Source organism: Mirounga angustirostris, unplaced genomic scaffold (genome assembly GCF_029215605.1).
Source record: "Mirounga angustirostris isolate CCGP_5_RB_7025 unplaced genomic scaffold, mMirAng1.0.hap1 SCAF_7, whole genome shotgun sequence".
Lineage (NCBI taxonomy): Eukaryota > Metazoa > Chordata > Mammalia > Carnivora > Phocidae > Mirounga > Mirounga angustirostris.
The window spans coordinates 74,381,279-74,403,499 of NW_026991715.1; the positions used below are offsets into that span (position 1 = coordinate 74,381,279).

General features: G+C 37.1%; 2 protein-coding genes across 6 annotated transcripts in view; one reads left to right on the top strand and one right to left on the bottom strand.

The window, feature by feature from the left end:
- The window catches only part of SKIC3 (SKI3 subunit of superkiller complex), a 157,760-nt gene that overhangs the window by 96,027 nt on the left and 39,512 nt on the right, over positions 1-22,221 (bottom strand). The window lies entirely within an intron of this gene.
- Positions 1-22,221, top strand: part of ARSK (arylsulfatase family member K) — a 43,045-nt gene that overhangs the window by 11,550 nt on the left and 9,274 nt on the right. For all 4 annotated transcript variants that reach the window (XM_045898879.3, XM_045898888.3, XM_054512957.2 and 1 more), the window contains 3 exons: positions 13,346-13,628; positions 16,192-16,363; positions 19,364-19,588. In XM_045898879.3, the coding sequence (XP_045754835.1) occupies positions 13,346-13,628; positions 16,192-16,363; positions 19,364-19,588 (680 nt within the window). The remainder of the gene's footprint in view (positions 1-13,345; positions 13,629-16,191; positions 16,364-19,363; positions 19,589-22,221) is intronic.

Consider the following 22,221-nt stretch of genomic DNA (forward strand, 5'->3'; position numbering starts at 1 on the left):
GCCTTGCTCTTCTGGGTAATGTTAAATTTATTTTCTCTTCTGTCTTCCAAAATCTAAAAGATACCAATCCTGCAAACCCAGAAGGGACCTTCACATCTCCTCCCTGTCTCTGCCTTCTAATCCATCCCCAGATGTTGTCAGTTCTACTTCTAAAATCTCTCTCCTATTTATTCACTTACCATCTCCACCAAAGCCTCTCCTGTCTAAAATACTGAAGTAGTCCTCTAACTTTTCTTCTATCTGATCCATTTTCTATAGGCAGACAGAGTGATCTTTTAAAAATATTCATCTGATCAAGTGCCTGACCTGCTTAAAATATTTCAGTGGTTTTTTTCCTCTGTAGGTAGGCTAAAATCCCAAGCCCACAACATGGTTTATAAGACCCTACATTATCTAGTCCCTGCATACCTCCTGTCTCATTTCATATCACTCTCTCTCCCCTTCAGTATGCACTTCCTCTTTCATTTATGTCACATGCTTTTCACTAGCTCTGGACCACTGCACAAGCTAGTCTTATGCAAAAAGCTCTTCCCCCATTCTTCCCAGGAATTCAGGAGAAGAAAAGGGTGGAAGTAGAAGTAAACATGGTAGAAGGAGCAGAGGCTTTGAGTCCATCGGAACTGTTAGATGCCCAGCTTCCCTGCTTACCATCCTTGTGACCTTGGGCAAGTTACTTGACTTCTGTGTCAATGTTCTCATTGGAAAACTGGAATTAATAATACCCACCTCAGGGTGCCTGGCTGGCTCGGTCAGTGGAGCATGCGACTCTTGATCTGGGGGTTGTGAGTTTGAGCCCCATGTTGGGTATAGAGATTACTTAAAAAATTTTTTTTTAAATCTTAAAAAAATACCCACATCAATGGATGTTTAGGAGTTTTCAATGAGTTAATAAAAAAGATTAAATAATACGAAGTACTTAACAATGCCTGGCAAAGAATAAGCATTTAATCAAGAGGAAAAATTATTATTGTAAAAATGGCTTAATCAGGGGGCGCCTGGGTGGCTCAGTCGTTCAGCGTCTGCCTTTGGCTCAGGTCATGATCCCAGGGTCCTGGGATCGAGCCCCGCATCGGGCTCCCTGCTCCGCGGGAGGCCTGCTTCTCCCTCTCCCACTCCCCCTGCTTGTGTTCCCTCTCTCACTGTGTCTCTCTCTGTCAAATAAATAAATAAAATTTAAAAAAATGGCTTAATCAGAATTATAGTTTAATATTTAAATGACTCTTTCATTTTCTTTTTTTCTTTTCTTTCTTTTTTTTTTTTAGGGAGGGAGGGACAGAGGGAGAGGGAGAGAGAGAATCTTAAGCAGACTCCACCCCGAGAAGGGAGCCCGACGCAGGGCTTGATGTCATGACCCTGAGATCATGACCTGAGCAGAAAGAGTCAGATGCTTAACCAACTGAACCACCCAGGCGCCCCAAACCCTTTATTTTCCTAAAGTGTGTTGCACTGCTAATTATTTCATGCAGTTTCACAAATTCTCTTTAAAATTCTTCTACTTTTTAGAAAGTAAGTTTAATCCAAAGTAAAATGTAACTATTCTTCTTATCCTATCCTATACTATTACCCTGCCCTATGCTATTATCCTATTGTTTTCTCAGTTTCCTCAGCCAATCCAGTAATAAAAAGAATCTCAGGTTGAATGGCTCATACTCCCTGTAACTCTCATTCTGTGTATGACATGGTTAAAATCTGAGCTGAATTTTATTCCTCGGGAGTAAGGACCCTGTTCCTCTTTTTCATCGCTTTATTCCCATTGCCAATATCATGCCAGCGCACTGTTGGCACAGAATTAAATGTCTGAGTGAATGGGACAGGAAGCTACATTGCTCTAGCTATAGCTTATTATTTGATAAACATTGATGTTCTGTTTAACCTGTGGTTTAAAATCAGTAAAAGGAGAAAAGCCACTTAAATGTTGACATTTGGGACATCAAAGATGATTTTCAGTATAATAATTGCTTATGGCTAATTTTCCTAGCTCACCAGAGCTTAAGAAATTGAAATAAGCTCTCAGGACTGTTTGTATTAGTGCTGTATGTACCCACACCGTCATTTAGCTGACAAATAGGTCAAGTTTGCTACTAATTGCATATCTGGAGAGGTTATATGAATTATGGTACATTATCTTTTAGATTTTTCTGTGCGATTTGAAAAATGGGTCTCAGGAAAAAAACGTATCTCAGTATCAAACTTAATAGGGGTATTCAGTATTTTGATAGACTGACTCTCAAAGTCAGAAGTTGTTTTTATAACTCTTTCTGCTACCTTTTCCACTGAAATTGGCCATTTTTGAACCTGCTTGTATTTTCAGCCAGAATTACAAGTTTCTTTAGCTTATTACAGTAATACTCCATCTGTCTTTTTTAGGTCTGAAGTGATACTTTCTTCTTGTATCGGTTTAAGAACACTAGTCCCGCTATGTGTCCCTTATTTGTATAATATATTGCACTACACTGGGATCCTTAAGGGCTACACACTTGTTTATTCCAGACAATTGTTAAACAGGTAGTGGTGGTAGTACTCATTACGATTCTATTTACTATCAGTCTTTGGGCAAGTTATGTATCTACTTAACCCCCCTCACATTGTAGGTGTTATAATAGGTTTGATTAGGTTCAAATTTGCCATATCTTATTAGCAACTGAAAGGAAACATTTGTATTTAATTCATAGGGTATTTTGGTAATTTTTACAATCAGATAAAACTGTTTTGCCAAAATATATGCAATATCAAAAACAGTGGTTCTCAACCAAGGGCAATTTTGATAAGACCCCCCCACCCCAAGACATCTGACAAGGACTGGGGGAATGCTGCTGACATCCAGAGGGTAGATGCCAGGTTGCTGCTAAACAGTCTACAATGCACAGAACTCCCCCCACCACCACCATCTGCCTCCACCCTGCAGCAAAGAATTATCAAGCCTAAAATGTCAATAGTGCAGAGATTGAGAAAACATGATCTAAACTAAATATTCTAAATATTTCTAAATCAACAAAACCAAAGAGTATGTTAGTTTGGAAGTGTGTAGAATTAGGAGATATTTTATATAGACATTTTAAAAACTAGATTTCTAAGATCAGCACAATTTAATAAAGAAATTGAGTATTAAGTAATATTCCTTAAAATACTAAAACTAAAGATGATCCTTATTTAAGTTACAAAAGTATAGTCCGGTGTATTTTATTCAGCCAATATTTAATGGAGCCAACTAGTATGTACCAGACACTATTTTTAAATGATGGGTCTACAGGAGTGATCAAAACACAAAAATCTCTAAACTCAGGGAACTTACATTCTAGTGGCATCAGAAGCCAATTTAAATAAGCTGCTGTCTTCTCTTTCCTAGCTAAAAGTTAAAAACCTAAATTCAAATTCTCTGTCATCCTACTTCCACTGAAATTTATCTATGTTCTCAGTTCATGTAACTTCATGTTTTTCTGAAGCCAGGTCACACTAGGCAATTTTCACTCCTCTGAAACAAATGAAAAATAAAGGCCTGCTTCCAAAATGAGAGAATTGCTCTGGGGAATTCTTAAGCTTGAACCTCTTGGCAAACAGCAAAGTGAAGCAAACCATGAGCTGCTTACAGCACTCTTCCTGTCCCCGTCAGGCCTCCAGACAGGAAGCACAGTCTGGATTCTCAATAGAATCAGAGTAACTAAGAAGGAAGGGACAGAACTCAGAATAGCAACTGTAGAGCCCTCTCTCAGTCCCTTTCAGTTCTGTATCCTAGTGGTAAGTATGTGTATATCTCATCCATATTCACCATTATTTTATGATCTAAGATCATATATACCTTTAGGTAGGTTTTCTCCATACCAAAGAGGAGTTTATTTTGTTCTTTTCCTTATAATGGAGAAAGGCATCCATTCCTTTGGTCAGTTTAGAAGATTTTGTGGAACCCACACCACTATGACCATCTCATTATCTTTAATGAAATTCAGTATCTAGAACAGCTTGCATTATTCTGGGTGCATTCTCAGATAATTTAGGATAAGGAAAGAGTCTGCTGTTGTTTTAGTTATTCCAGAACCCTCACTTCTGATGACTAGACAATTCTTGGCTGAAGCAGCCCCTGGGGCTATCTTCAGAATGCTGTCTACCATAATTCCTAGATCTTGAGACATCAGTGGATCGCTCTGAGCCTACAATCTCATTACTATTATTGGATTTTTTTTCCCATTTAATTACTAAACTTTAATGTATTAGGGTTTAGCTGCCTATAAGGAAGTTTATGTCTCCTACTTTGGCCAGTGTTAGCCATTTGTGGAAATTTATCTCAATCTATTTGAGACGAGTCTGAAGCTATCTAGTAATAGGGAGATTTAACTTTTCAAATGAACATTAGCATTAGCCAGATACGACCTAGCTGAAGAGACGTATGGTTTTAAAAGGGTTAAAAAAAAGTCTCGATAACTACAGTACAGGGCAAAATATGTTTAATTCTGTTTAAAGGAGGAAGAGATCACATCCAGATGTTTTTTTCAGGAGATGGGAGTAAAGGCTGTATTTAATTTATTCTAAGGTGGCACTTCTTTCTTTTTCACAATTTAAGATATCTCTGAAATTGCAATGTATCTTACTGTTGAGATTACAAAATTCTGTTATAGTCTAACTGGCAGTATTTTTCTTAATAGTGTATATCTATCTATCTATAGATAGATATACATACATATATATTTTTTAAATAGTATATATAGTTTTAATAGCATTTTAGATTTGATAAGCTTTCATAGAAGTAGAACATTACTAGGCCAAAATGGACAGGAAGGAAAAACTAAAGAAAGGCATCCAAGTAGGAGAGTACAGACCTTTTGGAGAACATTGGATAAACCAGAATTCCTGTAGGGAAGCAATGAAAGGTAAAGCTTTCGTATGTGAGAAGGACTTCAGTAATAGGTTCAGACAGCTGGCAAAAAAAAAAAAAAACCTGCACACTTCATCTGGTAAGCTGAATTTGAGAATCTCCACAAAGTTTTTGTTCTGTTAAAAAAAAAAAAATAGTAACAACTTGGGAATGTTTATGTTTTATTCTTTTCACCCTTGAACAGATTTTTTGCTCTCTAGTCAAGTCCCACGATTATTTTACGTGAACTTTTTGAGTTCATGTAATTTTTTTTTTTTTAGATTTTATTTATTATTTTTGTCAGAAAGAGAGAGAGAGCACAAGCAGGGGGAGCAGTAGAGGCAGAGGGAGAAGCAGGCTCCACCGAGCAGGGAGCCTGATGCGGGGCTCGATCCTAGGACCCTGGGATCATGACCTGAGCTGAAGGCAGATGCTTAACCAACTGAGCCACCCAGGCTTCCCTCATTCATGTAATTTTTTGATTGATCTAATTTGCCATCCATTCAGAGTTTTCCTGTGTTCTTTTAAGTATTTCCATCCTCCAGGTGGCTCTTTTATTGCCTACATTCTATTATAGTTAGCCATGAAAAAGAGAATTTGTTTACTATGCATTTAATATTATTATATAAAAAATATATTTATAATAAAAACTAATTATGAAATATTTAAAATACAAAGTATTATGTTAACATTATTAAATTAATATTTTACACAAGTATTAATAATGAATTATACCATTTAGTGAAAATTAAATCATTTAGTGAAAATCCATGATTTTCATCTTATTTACAAATAGCTCTATGAATTTAAAAAAAAGAATAAGGAGCACTGGCCACTTTAATTTCACCAAAAAAAATGGTTGGAATTAATAAAATTAATCAATGAGAAAGCATGCATATATTCAGCATTTAAATAATGTATGTTGAAAAGGAATGTTCCAACTTGAATTTGCTAGAGTTTATTCATTCCACTAAAACAGACTGTTTTTTGAGTGTCCCTATATGTGAGGAAGATAGGTGACAGCCTTACAAGTTCTTTAAAAAATGGTGTATGTATTTCTCACAATATTGAGGGAAGAATATTTAATGGAAAGGAGTATGGATTTCTTTTTTCTTTTATAGAATGTGTTAGGCTGATACCAGAATTTGCAAGGTACATTATTCAGAATTGTAACATTTTCATTAAGGAGACTTATCTGAGATACATCTAGCTGTTTAAATCCCATCAGAAACAATAATTGTGTATTTGTGAGAGAGAGAGAGAAAAAGAAATATCCACAAAACTCTTGAAGACTGAGAGTTAATTATCTTAGGAAGCTGCAGGTTAAGCCTAACCTCAGAATTCATCTTGAAAGAAAATGGTCATGTGATCAATTGTAATGTGCCATATTTTTTCAGAAGAGATCGCTACTATGTTAATTAATCCTGTGCTTTCTGCTGACTGAACAATGCTGCTGCAGAATTTGGCATATTGGCACAGAAAACCCACACAACAATGGCATATATGCAAATTTATGCATTAATTAGTTGGTAATGTGTTAGGTAGGAGTTTTTTCATTCATATTAGGAGGATATTTTATTGTTAAAAAGAACTAATCAGACTGCTGATTGTTTGGTAGTACATTTGGCCATCAACTTGTTTTCTGGCATTGAACCAAGGTAGCCCATTTATGGGCTACTGAAGATACTATTTTGGTGATCCAACTAAAAATTGAGAAGTTTCTGCATAAAAGAATTCTTAGTTGTTATGTAGAACAATGCATCTCAGACTTTAATATGCACACAGATCACCTGGGCATTATGTTAAATACCTTTCTTATTCAGTGGGTCTGGGGTGGGACCTGAGATTCTGCTTCTGTATCACAAGCTTCCAGGTGATGCTGATGCTGTTGGTCCACAGACCATGTCCAGTAGCAAGAATATAAAGAACCAGACTTCGGGTAGGGGTAGGACAGGGTTTATCCTATTGTGAATGCCTTTATCAGAAACATGGTAATTTTATGTCCCTTTGTCCACTCATGTGAGATTGAGTGTGAAAAAGGCATATAACATCTTACTAATATGACAATAGTTTTGACCTCATGGACCCCCTGAAAGCCTCTCAGGGACCTCCCAGAGATCCCTGGGCCACACTTTGAGAAATGCTGGCATATAGGAAACTACACGTTGTATGTTTGTGCTTACTGCAAGTAACCCTCGCATCAATGTAAATAACCCAGAAAATGACCCAAAGACTGGCAGAACAAACTCCACAAGTAAATGTAGAGGAGAGGCCACAGCTGAAGAGGGTAGAAAAGGCAGAGATGTAGTGGGGAGCTAAACCCTGCAAGTCTGGCCACTGGAGGCAGGAAGCAATGGGCATGGAGAGGGGTGAGAGACTAGCACATGGGGGAGCCTGCATAGAGAAGACAGGTCCCCACAGCATCTGGCCCTCTGAAAATAAAAGTGGTCAAATTTCATGAATTCTTAGAACCAGCAGTTCTTAAAGCACAGAGCTTTAAAAATCAGCAGGTTCCATGCTGGGATAGCCTACAGGGTAATGGGAAGCCAAGTCCCTGCCCTTAAAGAGAAAGTAAGACAACAGCCTAAGGAGATACAGCATAGAAGCAGCATTTACAAAAGCACCTGGAGCATCTAGGAGGGAGAGTTACTTACTACACTCAGAGTTCTGTGAGGGACCTCTCCAGGAGCAAAGGAGCTGGCAGGCACCATTTCGCTCCCCCACCGCCCAACATAAACACACAGCCATCTGCGGAAACCAGTGTGGCATAAACATCCACCATCTAACTTGCTTACACCATGCTCCTCCCCCTCCAGCTGGGCCTGCCTCCATCGCAGCACTGGGGGGTCCCCTCCCCCAGATAACCAGTGCAAACCTTGCCAACACTGTATCTCCCAACTCTGCCCTTAACACGGTCTGGGTCCTGGTGACAGCAGCTTGTCAGCTCCCACAAAGCACACACACACCTTGTTAAAACTGCACCCCCACTGGCACACACTTTACAGAGTAGCCCAGGCAGGCCTCAGTCTCCACAGTTGCTGCACACCCCCTGCGGAAGAGAACCAGCCCACACAACTTCATTCAGATTAGGAGAGAGAAAGAGTTTCCCAGACAAAAACTAAAGGAGTTCATGACCACTAACCCAGCCCTACAAGAAATGTTAAAGGGGACTCTGAGTGGAAAAGACAGACTGTGAGTAAGAGTAAGGAAAGTAGGAAACACAAAAGTAGTAAAAGTAAGTGTCTCTGTAAAACTCAGTCAAGGGACTCACAAGTGGAAGTAAACTATGATACCATGTACTTAAAACATGGAGAAGAGAGGAGTAAAGATTGGGTTCAAACTTAAGCGACCATTGGGTCACGGGTGTGGCTCAGTCGATTAAGCATCCAACTCAATTTCAACTTAGGTCGTGATCTCAGTGTCATGAGCTTGAGCCCTGCATTAGGCTGGGCACGGAGCCTGCTTAAGATTCTCTCTCTCCTTCTCCCTCTGCCCCTACCCCACCCCCACTCTAAAAACAGAACAAAACAAAACTTAAGCAACCATCAACTTTAGATAGACTGCTATACGCAGAAGATGTTATAAACAAACCTAATAGCAACCACAAACCAAAAAACAGTGATATGCAAAAAATAGAAAGGAATCCAAGTAAATCACTAAAGAAAGCCAACTTATGGTGAGAAAAGAGAGCAAGGGAAGAAAGGAACAGAGAAGATCCACAAACACAAAAAAACAAAAAACAAAATGGCAATAAATACATACCTAACAATAATTACTTTGACTATAAATGGACTAAATTCTCCAATCAAAAGACACTGGGTGATGGAATGGATAAAAAAACAAAAACAAAAACAAAAAAAACGACCCATCTATATGCTGCTTACAAGAGACAAAGCTTCAGACCTAAAGACACATGCAGGCGCACCTGGGTGGCTCAGACAGTTAAGTGTCTGCCTTCAGCTCAGGTCATGATCCCAGGGACCCGGGATCAAGCCCCGCATTGGGCTCCTTGCTCAGCAGGGAGTCTGCTTCTTCCTCTCCCTTTGTCACTCCCCCTGCTTGTGCTCTCTCGCTCACTCTCTCTCTCTCAAATAAAATCTTAAGGGGATGGAGAAACATTTATCATGCAAATGGGTGTCAAAAGAAAGCCAGGATAGCAATATTTATACCAGACAAAATTGACTTTAAAACAAAGACTGTAACAAGAGACACATGATACTATATAATCATTAAGAGGAGAATCCAACAAAAAGACGTAATAATTGTAAATATTTATGCACCTAACATGGGAGCACTCAAATGTATAAAGCAGTTAATAACAAATATAAGTAATACAATACTAATCAATAGCAATACAATGATAATAGAAGGCTTTAACACTCCACTTATATCAATAAACAGATCATCTAAACAGATAATCAACAAGGAAACAGTGGCTTTGGGTGACACACTGGACCAGATGGATTTAAGACATATATTCAGAACATTCCATCCTCAAACAGCAGAATACACATTCTTTTCAAGTGTACAAGGAACATTCACCAGAATAGATCACTTATTAGGTCAAAAAATAATCTTGATAATTTCAAAAAGATTGAAGTTATACAACGCATCTTTTCTGACCACACTGCAATGAAACTAGAAGTCAACCACAAGAAAAAATCTGGAAAGCACAAATTGATGGAGATTTAAAAAACATGCTACTAAACAATGAATGGGTCAACCAAGAAATCAAAGAAGACATAAAAAAATAGATGGAGACAAATTAAAATGAAAACACAACAGTCCAAAATCTTTGTGATGCAGGAAAAGCAGTTCTAAGAAGCTTATAGCAATTCAGGCGTACCTTAAGAAGCAAGAAAAATCTCAAATAACTTGACCTTCCACCTAAAGGAGCTAGAAAAAAAAGAACAAACAAAACCCAAAACCAGCAGAAGGAAGGAACTAATAAAGATTTGAGCAGAAATAAATGATATAGAAAGTAAAAAAACAATAGATCAATGATACCAGGAGCCAGTTCTTTGAAAAGATCAATAAAATTGATAAACTCTAGACAGACTCATCAAAAGAGAGAGAGAGAAGACTCAAAATCAGAAACAAAAGAGAAATAACCAACATCACAGAAATGCAAAGGATTGTAAGAAAATATTATGAAAACTTATATGCCAACAGACTGGGCAATCTAGAAGAAATGGGTAAATTAGAAACATATAACCTACCAAAACTGAAACAGGAAGAAATAGAAAATTTGAACAGACTGATCACCAGCAATGAAATTGAACCAATAATAAAACTCCCAACAAACAAAAGTCCAGGACCAGACAGCTTCACAGGTGAATTCTACCAAATATTTAAAGAAGAGTTAATACCTATTCTCAAACTTTTTTTCAAAAAATGGAAGAGGAAGAAAAATTTCCAAATTTATTCTATGAGGCCAGCATTTTCCTGATTCCAAAACCACATAAAGATACAACAACAAGGGGGCGCCTGGGTGGCTCAGATGGTTAAGCGTCTGCCTTCGGCTCAGGTCATGATCCCAGGGTCCTGGGATCGAGCCCCACATCAGGTTCCTGGCTCAGCGAGGAGCCTGCTTCTCCCTCTCCCTCTGCCTCTCTCCCTGTTCATGCTTTCTCTCTCTCTCTCTCTCTGTATCTCTGGGTCTCAAATGAATAAATAAAAAATATATATATAAAAAAAAGATACAACAACAAAAAAATAACTACAGGCCAATATCTCTGATGAACATAGATGCAAAAATCCTCAACAAAATATTAGCAAAGCAAATCCAACAATACATTTAAAAAAAATCACTCACCATGATCAAGTGGGATTTATTCCTGGGATGCAAGGGTGGTTCAGTATAAACATATCAATGTGATACATCACATCAATAAGAGAAAGGATAAAAACCATATGATCATTTCAGTAGAGGCAGAAAAAGCATTTCACAAAGTACAACATCCATTCATAATGGAAAAAAAAAAACAAAAAACCTCTCAACAAAGTAGATTTAGAGGGAACATACCACAACATAATAAACGCCTTATGTGAAAAACCCACAGTGAACATCATACTTAATGTTGAAAAATTGAGATCTTTTCCTCTATGGTCAAAGAACAGGCAGGGATGTCCACTCTCACCACTGTTATTTAACATAGTAGTCCTGGAATTTCTAGCCACAGCAATCAGATAAGAGAAAAGAATAAAAGGCATCCAAATTGGTAAGGAAGAAGTAAAACTTTCACTATTTGCAGATGACATGATACTATTTAGAGAAAAACAGAAAGACTTCACTAAAAATATACTAGCGCTGATAAATGAATTCAGTAAGGTTGCAGGACACAAAATCAATGTACAGAAATTCACTGCATTTCTATACACTAGTAAGCAGCAGAAAGAGAAATGAAAACAACCCCATTTAAATTGTACCAAAAATAATAAAATACTTAGGAATAAACTTAACCAAAGAGGTGAAAGACCTGTACTCTGAAAACTATAAACACTGATTGAAAGAAATTGAAGACAACACAATGAAATGGAAAGACATTCTATGCTCATGGATTGGAAGAATAGAGATTGTTAAAACATCTATACTACCCAAAGCAATCTACAGATTTAATGAAATCCCCTATCAAAATACCAACAGCATTTTTCACAGTCCTCGAACAATCCAAAAATTTGTATGGAACCACAAAAGACCCCAAATAGTCAAAGCAATCTTGAAAAAGAAAAACAAAACTGAAGGTATCACAATTCCAGACTTAAAGTTATATTACAAAGCTGTAATAATCAGAATAATATACTGGCACAAAAACAGACACATAGATCAACAGAACAGAATAAAAAGCCCAGAAATAAGCCCACAATTATGTGGTCAATTAATCTTCAACAGAGGAGGCAAGATTATGCAATGGGAAAAAGACAGTCTCTTCAACAAACAGTGTTGGGAAAACTAGACAGCTACCTACAAAAGAATGAACCTGGACCACTTTCTTACACCATACACAAAAAATAAACTGAAAATGGATTAAAGACCTAAATGTGAGACTGAAACCATAAAAATCCTAGAAGAGAGCACAGGCAGTAATATCTCTGACATTGGCCATAAGAACATCTTTCTGGATACATTGGAGACAAGAGAAACAAGAGCAAAAATAAACTATTGGGACTGCACCAAAATAAAAAGCTTCTGCACAGCAAAGGTAACAACCAACGAAAACAACCTACTGAATAGAAGAAAATATTTGTAAATGACATATCCAGTAAAGAGTTAGTGTAGAAAATCTCTAAGACCAAAAACCAAATAATCCAATTAAAAATGGGCAGAAGACATGAACAGACTAACAGATATATGAAAAGATGCTCAACATCACAGATCATCAGGAAAATGCAAATCAAAACCACAGTGAGATATCACCTCACACCTGCCAGAATGGCTAAAGTCAAAAGAAACAAGTGTTGGTGAGGATGTGAAGAAATAGGAACCCTGGTGCACTGTTGATAGGAATGCAAACTGGGGCAGCCACTGTGGAAGACAATATGGAGGTTCCTCAGAAAGTTAAAAATAGAACCACCCTATGATCCAATAATCGCACTACTGGGTATTTACCCAAAAAATACAAAAACACTCACTCAAAGGGATACATGCACCCTTTTGCTTATTGCAGCATTATTTATAATCGCGAAATTATTGAAGCAACCTAAGTCCATCAACAGATGACTGGATAAAGAAGCTGTGATACACACACACACAGACACACACAGGAATATTATTCAGCCATAAAAAGGAATGAAGTCTTGCCATTTGCAACAACATGATGGAGCTAGAGAGTATAATGCTAAGCAAAATAAGCCAGTCAGAGAAAGACAATGGCATATGATTTCACTCATATGTGGAATTTAAGAAACAAATAAACAAAGGGAGAAAAAAAGAGACAAACCAAAAAACAGAATCTTAACTATAGAGAAAAAAACTGATTGTTACCAGAGGGGAGGTGGTGGGGGTTGGGTGAGATAGGTGAGAAGGATTAAGAGTACACTTATCTTGATGAGCACTGAGTAATATGTGGAATTGTTGAATCACTATATTGTACACCTGAAACAAATACAACATTGTATATTAACTATACTGGATTAAGAATAACCTCTCTTTCTTCTGACAGAAAAAAGACAAATTGCTAGAAAATTCAGGAGAAATACTAGGAACTTGAAACACTTTTTATATTATTAAATATCTTGTTATAAGAAAAAATAACCCTTCTAAATAATCTATCTTAGTTTTAATGGACATATAGGTGAATATTTGATTCTTGTCATTTTTTTCCCCCGGATTTTGTGTTTGCAAGTCTCAATAACTCTTAATGAGATCTAATGTAGTGAGCCTGAACATGGATATGACTGAGTCTAAAAACTGTTTTCCATATTGCTTTCTTATATTTATGCTTAGTTTTTTTAAATCTTTTTTTAGTACCTTATAATACACCTTTTTTGCCCCCTCAGCAACCGTGTTGAAGCATGGACAAGAGATGTTGCTTTCTTACTCAGACAAGAAGGCAGACCGACGGTTAATCTTATCCCTAAAAAGACTAAAGTAAGAGTAATGGAAAGGGACTGGGAGAATACAGACAGAGCAGTAAATTGGTTAAGAAAGGAAGCAAGTAATTACACTCACCCATTTGTTCTGTACTTGGGATTAAATTTACCACATCCATATCCTTCACCATCTTCAGGAGAAAATTTTGGATCTTCAACATTTCACACATCTCTTTATTGGCTTAAAAAGGTAAGTACACTATTGTGTGCTCAAAAGTACAAGTTAACATTATAAACTATGTTATTGGTACTTGCCCACTGCTTCTTTTATTATCACTTTGAAACAAAAATTTGAAAATTCTGTATCTTAGTAAATCAAGTATGACCAATAACTGGTTGCAAAAAACAAAGGGGCAATATTACAGAAATAAAATAAGTATTAAAACTCAGTAATCTACTTCTGAGTTAACACATCTGCATATAATGTGTCTATAAAAAAAGCAACTGGGGTGCCTAGGTGGCTCAGTTGGTTGAGTGTCCGACTCTTGGTTTCAGCTCGGGTCATGATCCCAGAGTCCTGGGATCGAGCCCCAGGTCAGGCTCTTCGCTCAGTGTGGGAGTCTGCTCAGGATTCTCAATCTCTCCCTCTGCCCTACCACCCCCCCCCCCCGGCCCAGCTTGTGAGCTCTCTCTCTTAAATAAATAAAATCTTAAAAAAAGAAAGAAACTAAAAGATGTTCTCTTAAGAGTGCAGGCAGTCTTCACTTGGCAGAGTTCAGGGGGTAAAAGTGACCATGCAAGCTGAAACTGTACAAAGAGATCTCAACAATCAATTGAGAAAATGACCATTTTTCTAGGACTCTTAAAAACATTTGTCAAGGGACACCTGGGTGCTCAGATGGTTGGGAGTCTGCCTTCAACTCAGGTCGTGATCTCCAGGTCCTGGGATCGAGCCCCATGTCAGGCTCCCAGCTCGGCAGGGAGTCTGCTTCTCCCTCTCACTCTGCCTCTCCCCCTGCTTGTGCTCTCTGTCTGTCTCTCTCTCTCAAATGAATAAACAAAATCTAGAAAACAACAACAACAAAAATTGTCAAAACATTAAGCCTCTCTTATTTTGGGTTATAAATGTGCAGGGAAATGAAAAAAAGACAGTAAAACTAATGGTGAATGCACTGTAACTGAAAATACTAGAAATATTGAGGATTAAAGTGTTTGGGGTTTTTGAAAAAAAAAACAGATCAAGAATTTGAACTGCTTGTCTTCTCACTGTATAACAAGATATGGAGCAAGCATCTTCTCTAAGTCTTGGCAGACTGTCCCATCTCTTTCTAAATGTGGATCACCTTCCAACATTTTACCCTTTGAACTTCCAATGTGATGATATGTTTCTGAGAGTTCTTTTAACCTATGGATATTTGCCAGTGTCACTTTCTCTAGGATATGTTCACCCTTTTGTTTTGCAACGACCTTCCTATTTTTATCAATGAGTTTATCTACACTAAGGTCCTTTGGCCGCATAGCTAGAGTGTATCAGATGGTGGCAATGTCAGCATTCCCGGGTTGGCTCTCTTTTCTATAACTCTAGTTAATGTTTGATTCAGATTTCATGTACAGTGTTATCACTTTTTTATTTCTTTACTGTACATTCTTCTTTTTTGACCAATCCCCTCTTTTGATTATCCATTTTTGTAAAAATGCCACATGGAGGTCTCACTGGGAGACAAGGACGCAGCCCAGCTACATACACCTTGGCTGTACATATGCATACCGAATAAACGATAAGCAGGGACCAGTCACTGATAGACTTTGAAAAAAATAACATGATGAGTCACTGATTGGGACACACACCCGTAATATAAAGGGATTTGTAGACTAAAGAGCTAGCAGTATTTGAATGTGAAAGTTTGTACTTTATGCAGTAACTCACAGTTAATATATTTTGGTAATTAAAATGTATGTTGTTGGGGGACTAGTGTTATGTAACTAAACTGTGGTAAATGAAATCCAGGCACATCTGAACCATGCAAATGGGACCGCCTGTGTTTTGAAAGGTATCAACTTAAATTGAATTTAAGTTGCTTTAAAAACTCTAATCAGAAATGCTGTTTAGCGAACCCTGTTTCAAAGGAAACAATGTCAAAACTGTAGATACTTCATGTCTTCTGAAAAAGTTGCAACTGGCTCTATCTTGAAAAATTAATACTAGCCTAAGGAACTGAATCAAATAATTTATAAGTAAATAGTAAGTAGATATCTGAGGTTTTTAAGTTACATGACTAAAAGAAGTATATGAAGTTACATGACTAAAAGAAGTATATGACTTAAGTTTAGTCTTGTTTTCACCAAAACTATAAGCAATCATATGTATATTAAAAAGTTGTATTTGTTCCTAGCAAACATTTGGCTGTCTCACTAGATATTGGCAGTTTTACTAGTGAACTACTGGGAACAAAATCTAGATTCTGAGTTTGTTGATTCTGGAATTTTGAGTTGGTCACCCACTATATTAAAAAGCTTGGATACTTTTTCTGGACTAGAATACTGTCTAAAATAGCTCATGTTTTTCATTGTCATGTATAATTATAAAAATAATTTTCATAACTCACTATATATACAGATATTAATATATACATTTTGTTGTTACTAGGAATAGTAACAGTTTGTTCCTAATTATGTATTTGATTTACTATTTTCTTTACATAACTCATAACTATTTTCTTCTACATTCCTAAGTAATTAAGCATTGTCTAGTTCACCATACATACTTGTTAGAAGAGAAGAATATTACTACCTTGTTCTTCTCTCCTTTTTAGGTTTCTTATGATGCCATCAAAATCCCAAAGTGGTCACCTCTGTCAGAAATGCACCCTATAGATTATTACTCTTCGTATACAAAAAACTGCACTGGAAAGTTTACAGAAAAAGAAATTAAAAATATTAGGGCCTTTTATTATGCTATGTGTGCTGAGACAGATGCCATGCTTGGTAGGTGGTATATTTAATAAGCAATTAAATGAAGAAAAAGTATAATATTTTTCCAACAAACTGTGATCATGCTGGTTGCTGACTTGTATGAACTTCCTCAGACAATGTTTTACAACAGTTTCTTAGATGCTAAAGGCTTAGAGTTATAAAAATCTTGACACATACAAAAATTGGATAATTTGCATTATTAATCATGGAATAAAAAGCCTTTTCTATCTTAATTATTCATAAATTAATAAATGCTCAGATTTGTTCATACATAAAGACAAGACCATAGAAGGCAATTACCTGCTTGACACAAAACTTTTTACCTGCTTTAAACAGGAATCAGTATTTAACCAAACACAGGTACGCATGTGACAGGTAATTGTAAGGCAGCTTAGATTCTAAGAGATAAGAGTTTAGTCACAGAATCTTGTGAATTCTCCCAGACTTGTAATAATTAGAAAACAAAACCATTCTTCCCAGGCGTAGGGTTTAACTAAACCTGACATCATTTTCCACATGTGTATTCTAGTCCAGAATCATATTGACTTTCCTTCCCTAGTTCAGCTCAAAACTCTACCTGCTTCCATAAGATGACTGTCAAGAAAGTGTTTTGCCTACTCACTTGCAGAGTTAATGGCAGTTTCCAGTTTAGATTGGAGAACGCTTGGCTTAAAAAAAAATCCATCTTTTTAACAAGTTATTTTCATATTTTGGTATACTTTAGAGTGGAGCAAATTGCATTAGTGGAGTGTGGGAAGCACCTCTTCTGTACAAAGTAAATTTTGAGAGTGAACAAGTGAGTAGCTATTTCTTAAGAAGCATTCATTGGGCAAAAATAGAAAAGTAGAAAGCAGAAAGCAAAAAAAAAATTATGGACAAATTATTTATAATATACGAAGTATAATATGAATTAAAAGTCTTAAAGATTTTCCAAGTACTCAATCTTAAATGCAAATGATATTTAAAGTAAATTTCTTTAATCCTAAATCCACACAAATGTTGAATTGTTTTTCGTATTTTCTGATGTTAATGAGTATTCACCCATTTGCACCCTGGAAATCACTTTTGAAAGTTTGCAGCTATCCATTCATCCATATCTACTAAGGTGAAATACTACATATATATATATATATATATATAATGTTGCTGCAGGGAGTGTGGAATACCTCTTGAAGTCTCTTAGAGAAAGAAATGCAGCAGCTCACTTTAACTACAAAGTTTATGAAATAGGTGATATCTTGTTATATCCACACTAGTCTCGCCACCAAATAGTATTTCTTACTGTTCACTGTGCTTGTTCAACAAATATTTAGTGCCCACTAGCTAGCTATCAGGCCCTATTTGGGGCACTGATGGTACTAATTGAATATTATTATGAAATCACACTTTTTAAATTAAAAACACTAAGCTCTTGCTCCCCCTCGGGGCCTTTGTATTTGCTTTTCCCTCTGCCTGGGATCCTCTTCCCTTTGCTTTTTACATGGCTGGCTATTCTCAGTCTTTAGCTCTCAGTTCAAATACCAACTCCTCAGGGATGTCTTCCCAACCACCATAAGTTAGTATACCAGCCCCACCACACTACTTACTCTCTACCTTATCATCTTGATTGTTTACATCATAATCGTCAATTATTTTGTCTATTTACTTGTTTACTGTCTGCTTTCATTGAACAGGGGAGCCTTATGAGAGCAGGGACTTCAGTGTTAATCAAGATTGCATCCCAGGTGCCTAGCTTTGCATCCATGGTGCCTGGCACATAGTAAGAACTCAGTAAACATTTCCTGGATGAGTTTAAACACCAGCACTTGTAGCGTGTTGTTGTAACTACAGCAGAATACAAGTTGTAGAGGCCTTGGAGGACAGTGATTCAGTCCACCTGAAGGAGCAGGCAATGTTTCGCCAGGGAGATAATGCTTGAGCTTGGTCATAAAGGAAGAATGGGAATCTGCCAAGTAGAAGGTGGGAGAAAAGGCATCCAACACAGAAGAAAGCAGAGAATGTACAGAGGCAAGAAAGTCTAACCTAATTATTACTAGTTCAGGGATTTAAGTAGTTTAGGACTATAAAAGGTAAAGGCCTAGGAGGTAGTTGAGGGTGCTGAGCTCGCTAAAGACTTAGACGATGGGAAATTTTGAAAAAGTTTTAAGCTGGGGTATGACATGATCAGATATTTTAGAAAGATAGCCACCCCAGTGGTACAAGAGTTAGAGGGGAAAGAGATATGTGAGCAAGAAGACCAGTTAGGAAGCCATTATAGTTGTCCAGTTGGAAGATCCTGATGGTATGCACTCTGTAAATAACTCCATAGGACAGTGGCTCTCAGTTTGACTGGACCTCAGAATCACCTGTGGGTTTTGTTTTAATAATACAGACCCCTGTAGGCCAGGATTCAGGAATTGCCAAAATAGGGACGATTCTTCTCTCTGGACTATGCCTTTCTGTGATTCTTTTAATTACAACGAAGAGGACACTAAGAGACAGGGACTGGTCAGAGGAATTTTACTGTCCAGTTATTCCCTAACCAAGAATATGCTAAGTCTGACCTGCCAGTTGGGGATCTGGGAGAAAGGGTAGCCGGGAGAAGAAGTTCTGACCTCCCATGGGGCAGAAATTGTGGGTTGGTGATGATACCAATCCTTCCATTGTCTGGGACACCGTATAGTGCTGGCATCTAGAGTTGTCTTTCTTTTTTCATTTAAGTCACTAAGGGGGAAAAAAGTTTTCCCCAATCTCTGATAGGAACATAGAAAGCAAGCCAGCATAATCTCCAAATAAAGAAACTTTTTAATCTCCAGATGAAGAAACTTATCCTATCAGTACTATATTTTCTCCTTCCTCTCTCGTCTGTCAGGTGAAGAGCAGGCACATGAAATGTGGCATACCTTACTTAAGAACACTAGCTAACATTCACATGTTAAGAAGCATCCTCTTGCGAGGCAGAGTTGTTATAAACTTACTGTGATAGAACACAAACTAAAAACTAATTAAGATTTATCTCAATTCGTACTGTAGGAGAAATTATTTTAGCTCTTCGCCAGTTAGGTCTTCTTCAGAAAACTATTGTCATATACACCTCAGACCACGGAGAGCTGGCCATGGAGCATCGTCAGTTTTATAAAATGAGTATGTATGAAGCTAGTGCCCACGTTCCACTCTTGATGATGGGACCAGGAATTAAGGCCAACCTACAAGTACCAAATGTTGTTTCTCTTGTGGACATTTACCCGACTATGCTTGGTAAGTAACACAATTCTGTAAATATTTGTAATAATATTGGAAAATGAATAAGCCAAGTAGTGAGGGACTTTGCTGACTTGTTCATAACTTTGAGCAATTCTTTTAACTGTGAGTCAAATCCACATCTGAAAAATGAGGATGATACTCTTCAGGTTCCTGTAGCCTTCATGTACTACAGTCATTTTTCCCTTCAAAAGATTCACAATCGGGACATGACTATAAAGTAAGCCACAGAAGATATTCAGGTTCATAACTTTATAGATATGATTTGCATATCATGTGATTCTCTGCCACCACCTCTCAAAAGTGTAAGAAGCTCCCTTCTGGATTATTTTACCCACTTTGAAACTACTAATTTTGTACAGTGTTAGAAAAAGCCTCTTAATCGAATGTATAAACCTGTTTCTCCTCAGAATCTTTAGATTGTTCTGTGCTAAGAACTTCACTAGCTTCTTAATGTCTATAAACATAACCATACGTCTAGAACAGCAACATATGGATAGGGGAAGTTAAGTTTTAGTTGAAGGTAACAGAACAACATCAGCAAAATCAGAGGAAATTATATAGAACTGTTAGTCTCTATCTAATTTAGCAGACTACTTTAAGTTCAATAACATTTAAATACTGAAATTCGGGACGCCTGGGTGGCTTAGTCGGTTAAGCGTCTGCCTTTGGCTCAGGTCATGATCCCAGGGTCCTGGGATCGAGTGCTTTATCGGGTCCCTTGCTCAGCAGGGAGCCTGCTTCTCCCTCTGCTGTGCTCTCTCTCTCTCTCTCTGACAAATGAATAAATAAAAAAAAACTTTAAAAATAAATAAATAAATACTGAAATTCTTCTGTTCTAAGGCACCATCAATTACAAAAAGTACCATCTATTTATAAACAGATTTTGGTGAAAGAAGAAGATAACACAACTTAAGATATGTATGTTTCATATGTATATATGAAAATGTGAAAGAAACATATATCTGAAAACCCCAAGACGTAAGAAAGTTCTTTTTTATCTCCTTCTTTCTGCTACAAAGTCCTTCCATTCATTTAACTGAAGACTATTCCAGGGTCCTGAAATTCTTTAGGGTGAATTTTTTTCAGTGCCTTTTCCCTTTCTCTTTTATTTTACATCACTTCTTGTATATTTGAACACACTTCTTTGTTTTTCTTTTGCCTGATATTTTTAATCTCTTTAGTTTCTTGGTTGTCATTTGCTGGTTCCTCTATATCCCAAAACAATTATCGCACTTATCGTATCTGTGCCACTTTTTGGCTCCCTCACATTTCAGGCAATCCTGATTACTTCCTCATTTCTGTTTTGGTAAGTTTATGTATGATTATGTATGTTTGTGTCTCTCTTATTATCATCTTTATAGTTTTAGGAACAGGTGCTTCTTTTTTTAAAAGATTTTATTTATTTATTTGACAGAGCACAAGCAGGGGGAGCAGGAGAGGGAGAAGCAGGCTTCCTGCCGAGCAGGGAGCCCAATGTAGGGCTCCATCCCAGAACCCTGGGATCATGATCTGAACCAAAGGCAGACACTTAACCAACTGAGCTGCCCAGGTGCCCTTAGGAACAGGTGTTTCTTGATGGTGGCATCTTTTTGTAGTTTCCTCCCCTAGTTTTTCCTCATGTAGAAGTCTCTCCACCCCATTTCCAAATTTGCTGAACTTTTTAACCTTGTTCTGTTTTCTTGAAGGGCAGTGACCAGAACTGCAAACGATCATGAAAGGTTGGGATGATTCTTTCTCAGTATCCCCTCAATATATTTCATAATGATAGTTGACATTTTGTTTGTCTTTCTGACTCTAGCAGCTCAATTGACCATTATGTACAGGGAGCTGTCTGCAGTGAGTCCTACTCTATCTATGCTTAGTCAGCCTATCACCTGATATGTAAGGTGATTAATATGCATTATTTAAGCCATTTTTCTTTAAATCTTGTTTTATATTTGCCTACAATGCAAATTTTTCTACTCTACATTTTTGATCCACCATTAACACTACTTGCCATTTTATACATCATAAAAGTTAAAAGGCATCTGCAAGATTTCACAATGGAAGATTTCACAATGTATTTAGCTAACAGATTATATAAGAAAACACTAAATAAAATTGCTTAGAATGAGGGCATTTATTATTAGGAGAATACCTGCCTATCCCTGGCTGATTTGTGTTGCATGACAATAAGCATTTCATTAGCCAAAACCAAACATTCCCAGAAACTCCTTCCATTCCTTCCCTACTCTTCTGGAAATTATGTAGGTGCTCTCCAATTTCTTTTTTCTGCAATTTGTTAATTATTACAATTTTCTAAAACTCACAGTTCTGTGTAGATTTTTACTTATTTTTATCTTTCACTGATCTTCGTAATAGACTCCTTCTGAGTCACATTTCCCTACAGAATATATTAACAGCATTTAGATCATGTGTTGATTAGATCTGCCCAACTAGAGTAAAGGAAATTAAGCCAAAAATCAGTGTCTTTCTAATTCTAAACTGGAAATTAGCATCTTCAGGCTTAGCACAGTTTATAATATGTTTCATCACAAAAATTTTTATCACCAAAAGGGAAAAGTTACATTTATGTGGTTGGGGCAGGAAGGAGAATATCTGTACATGGGTCTTTTTATATAAAATAC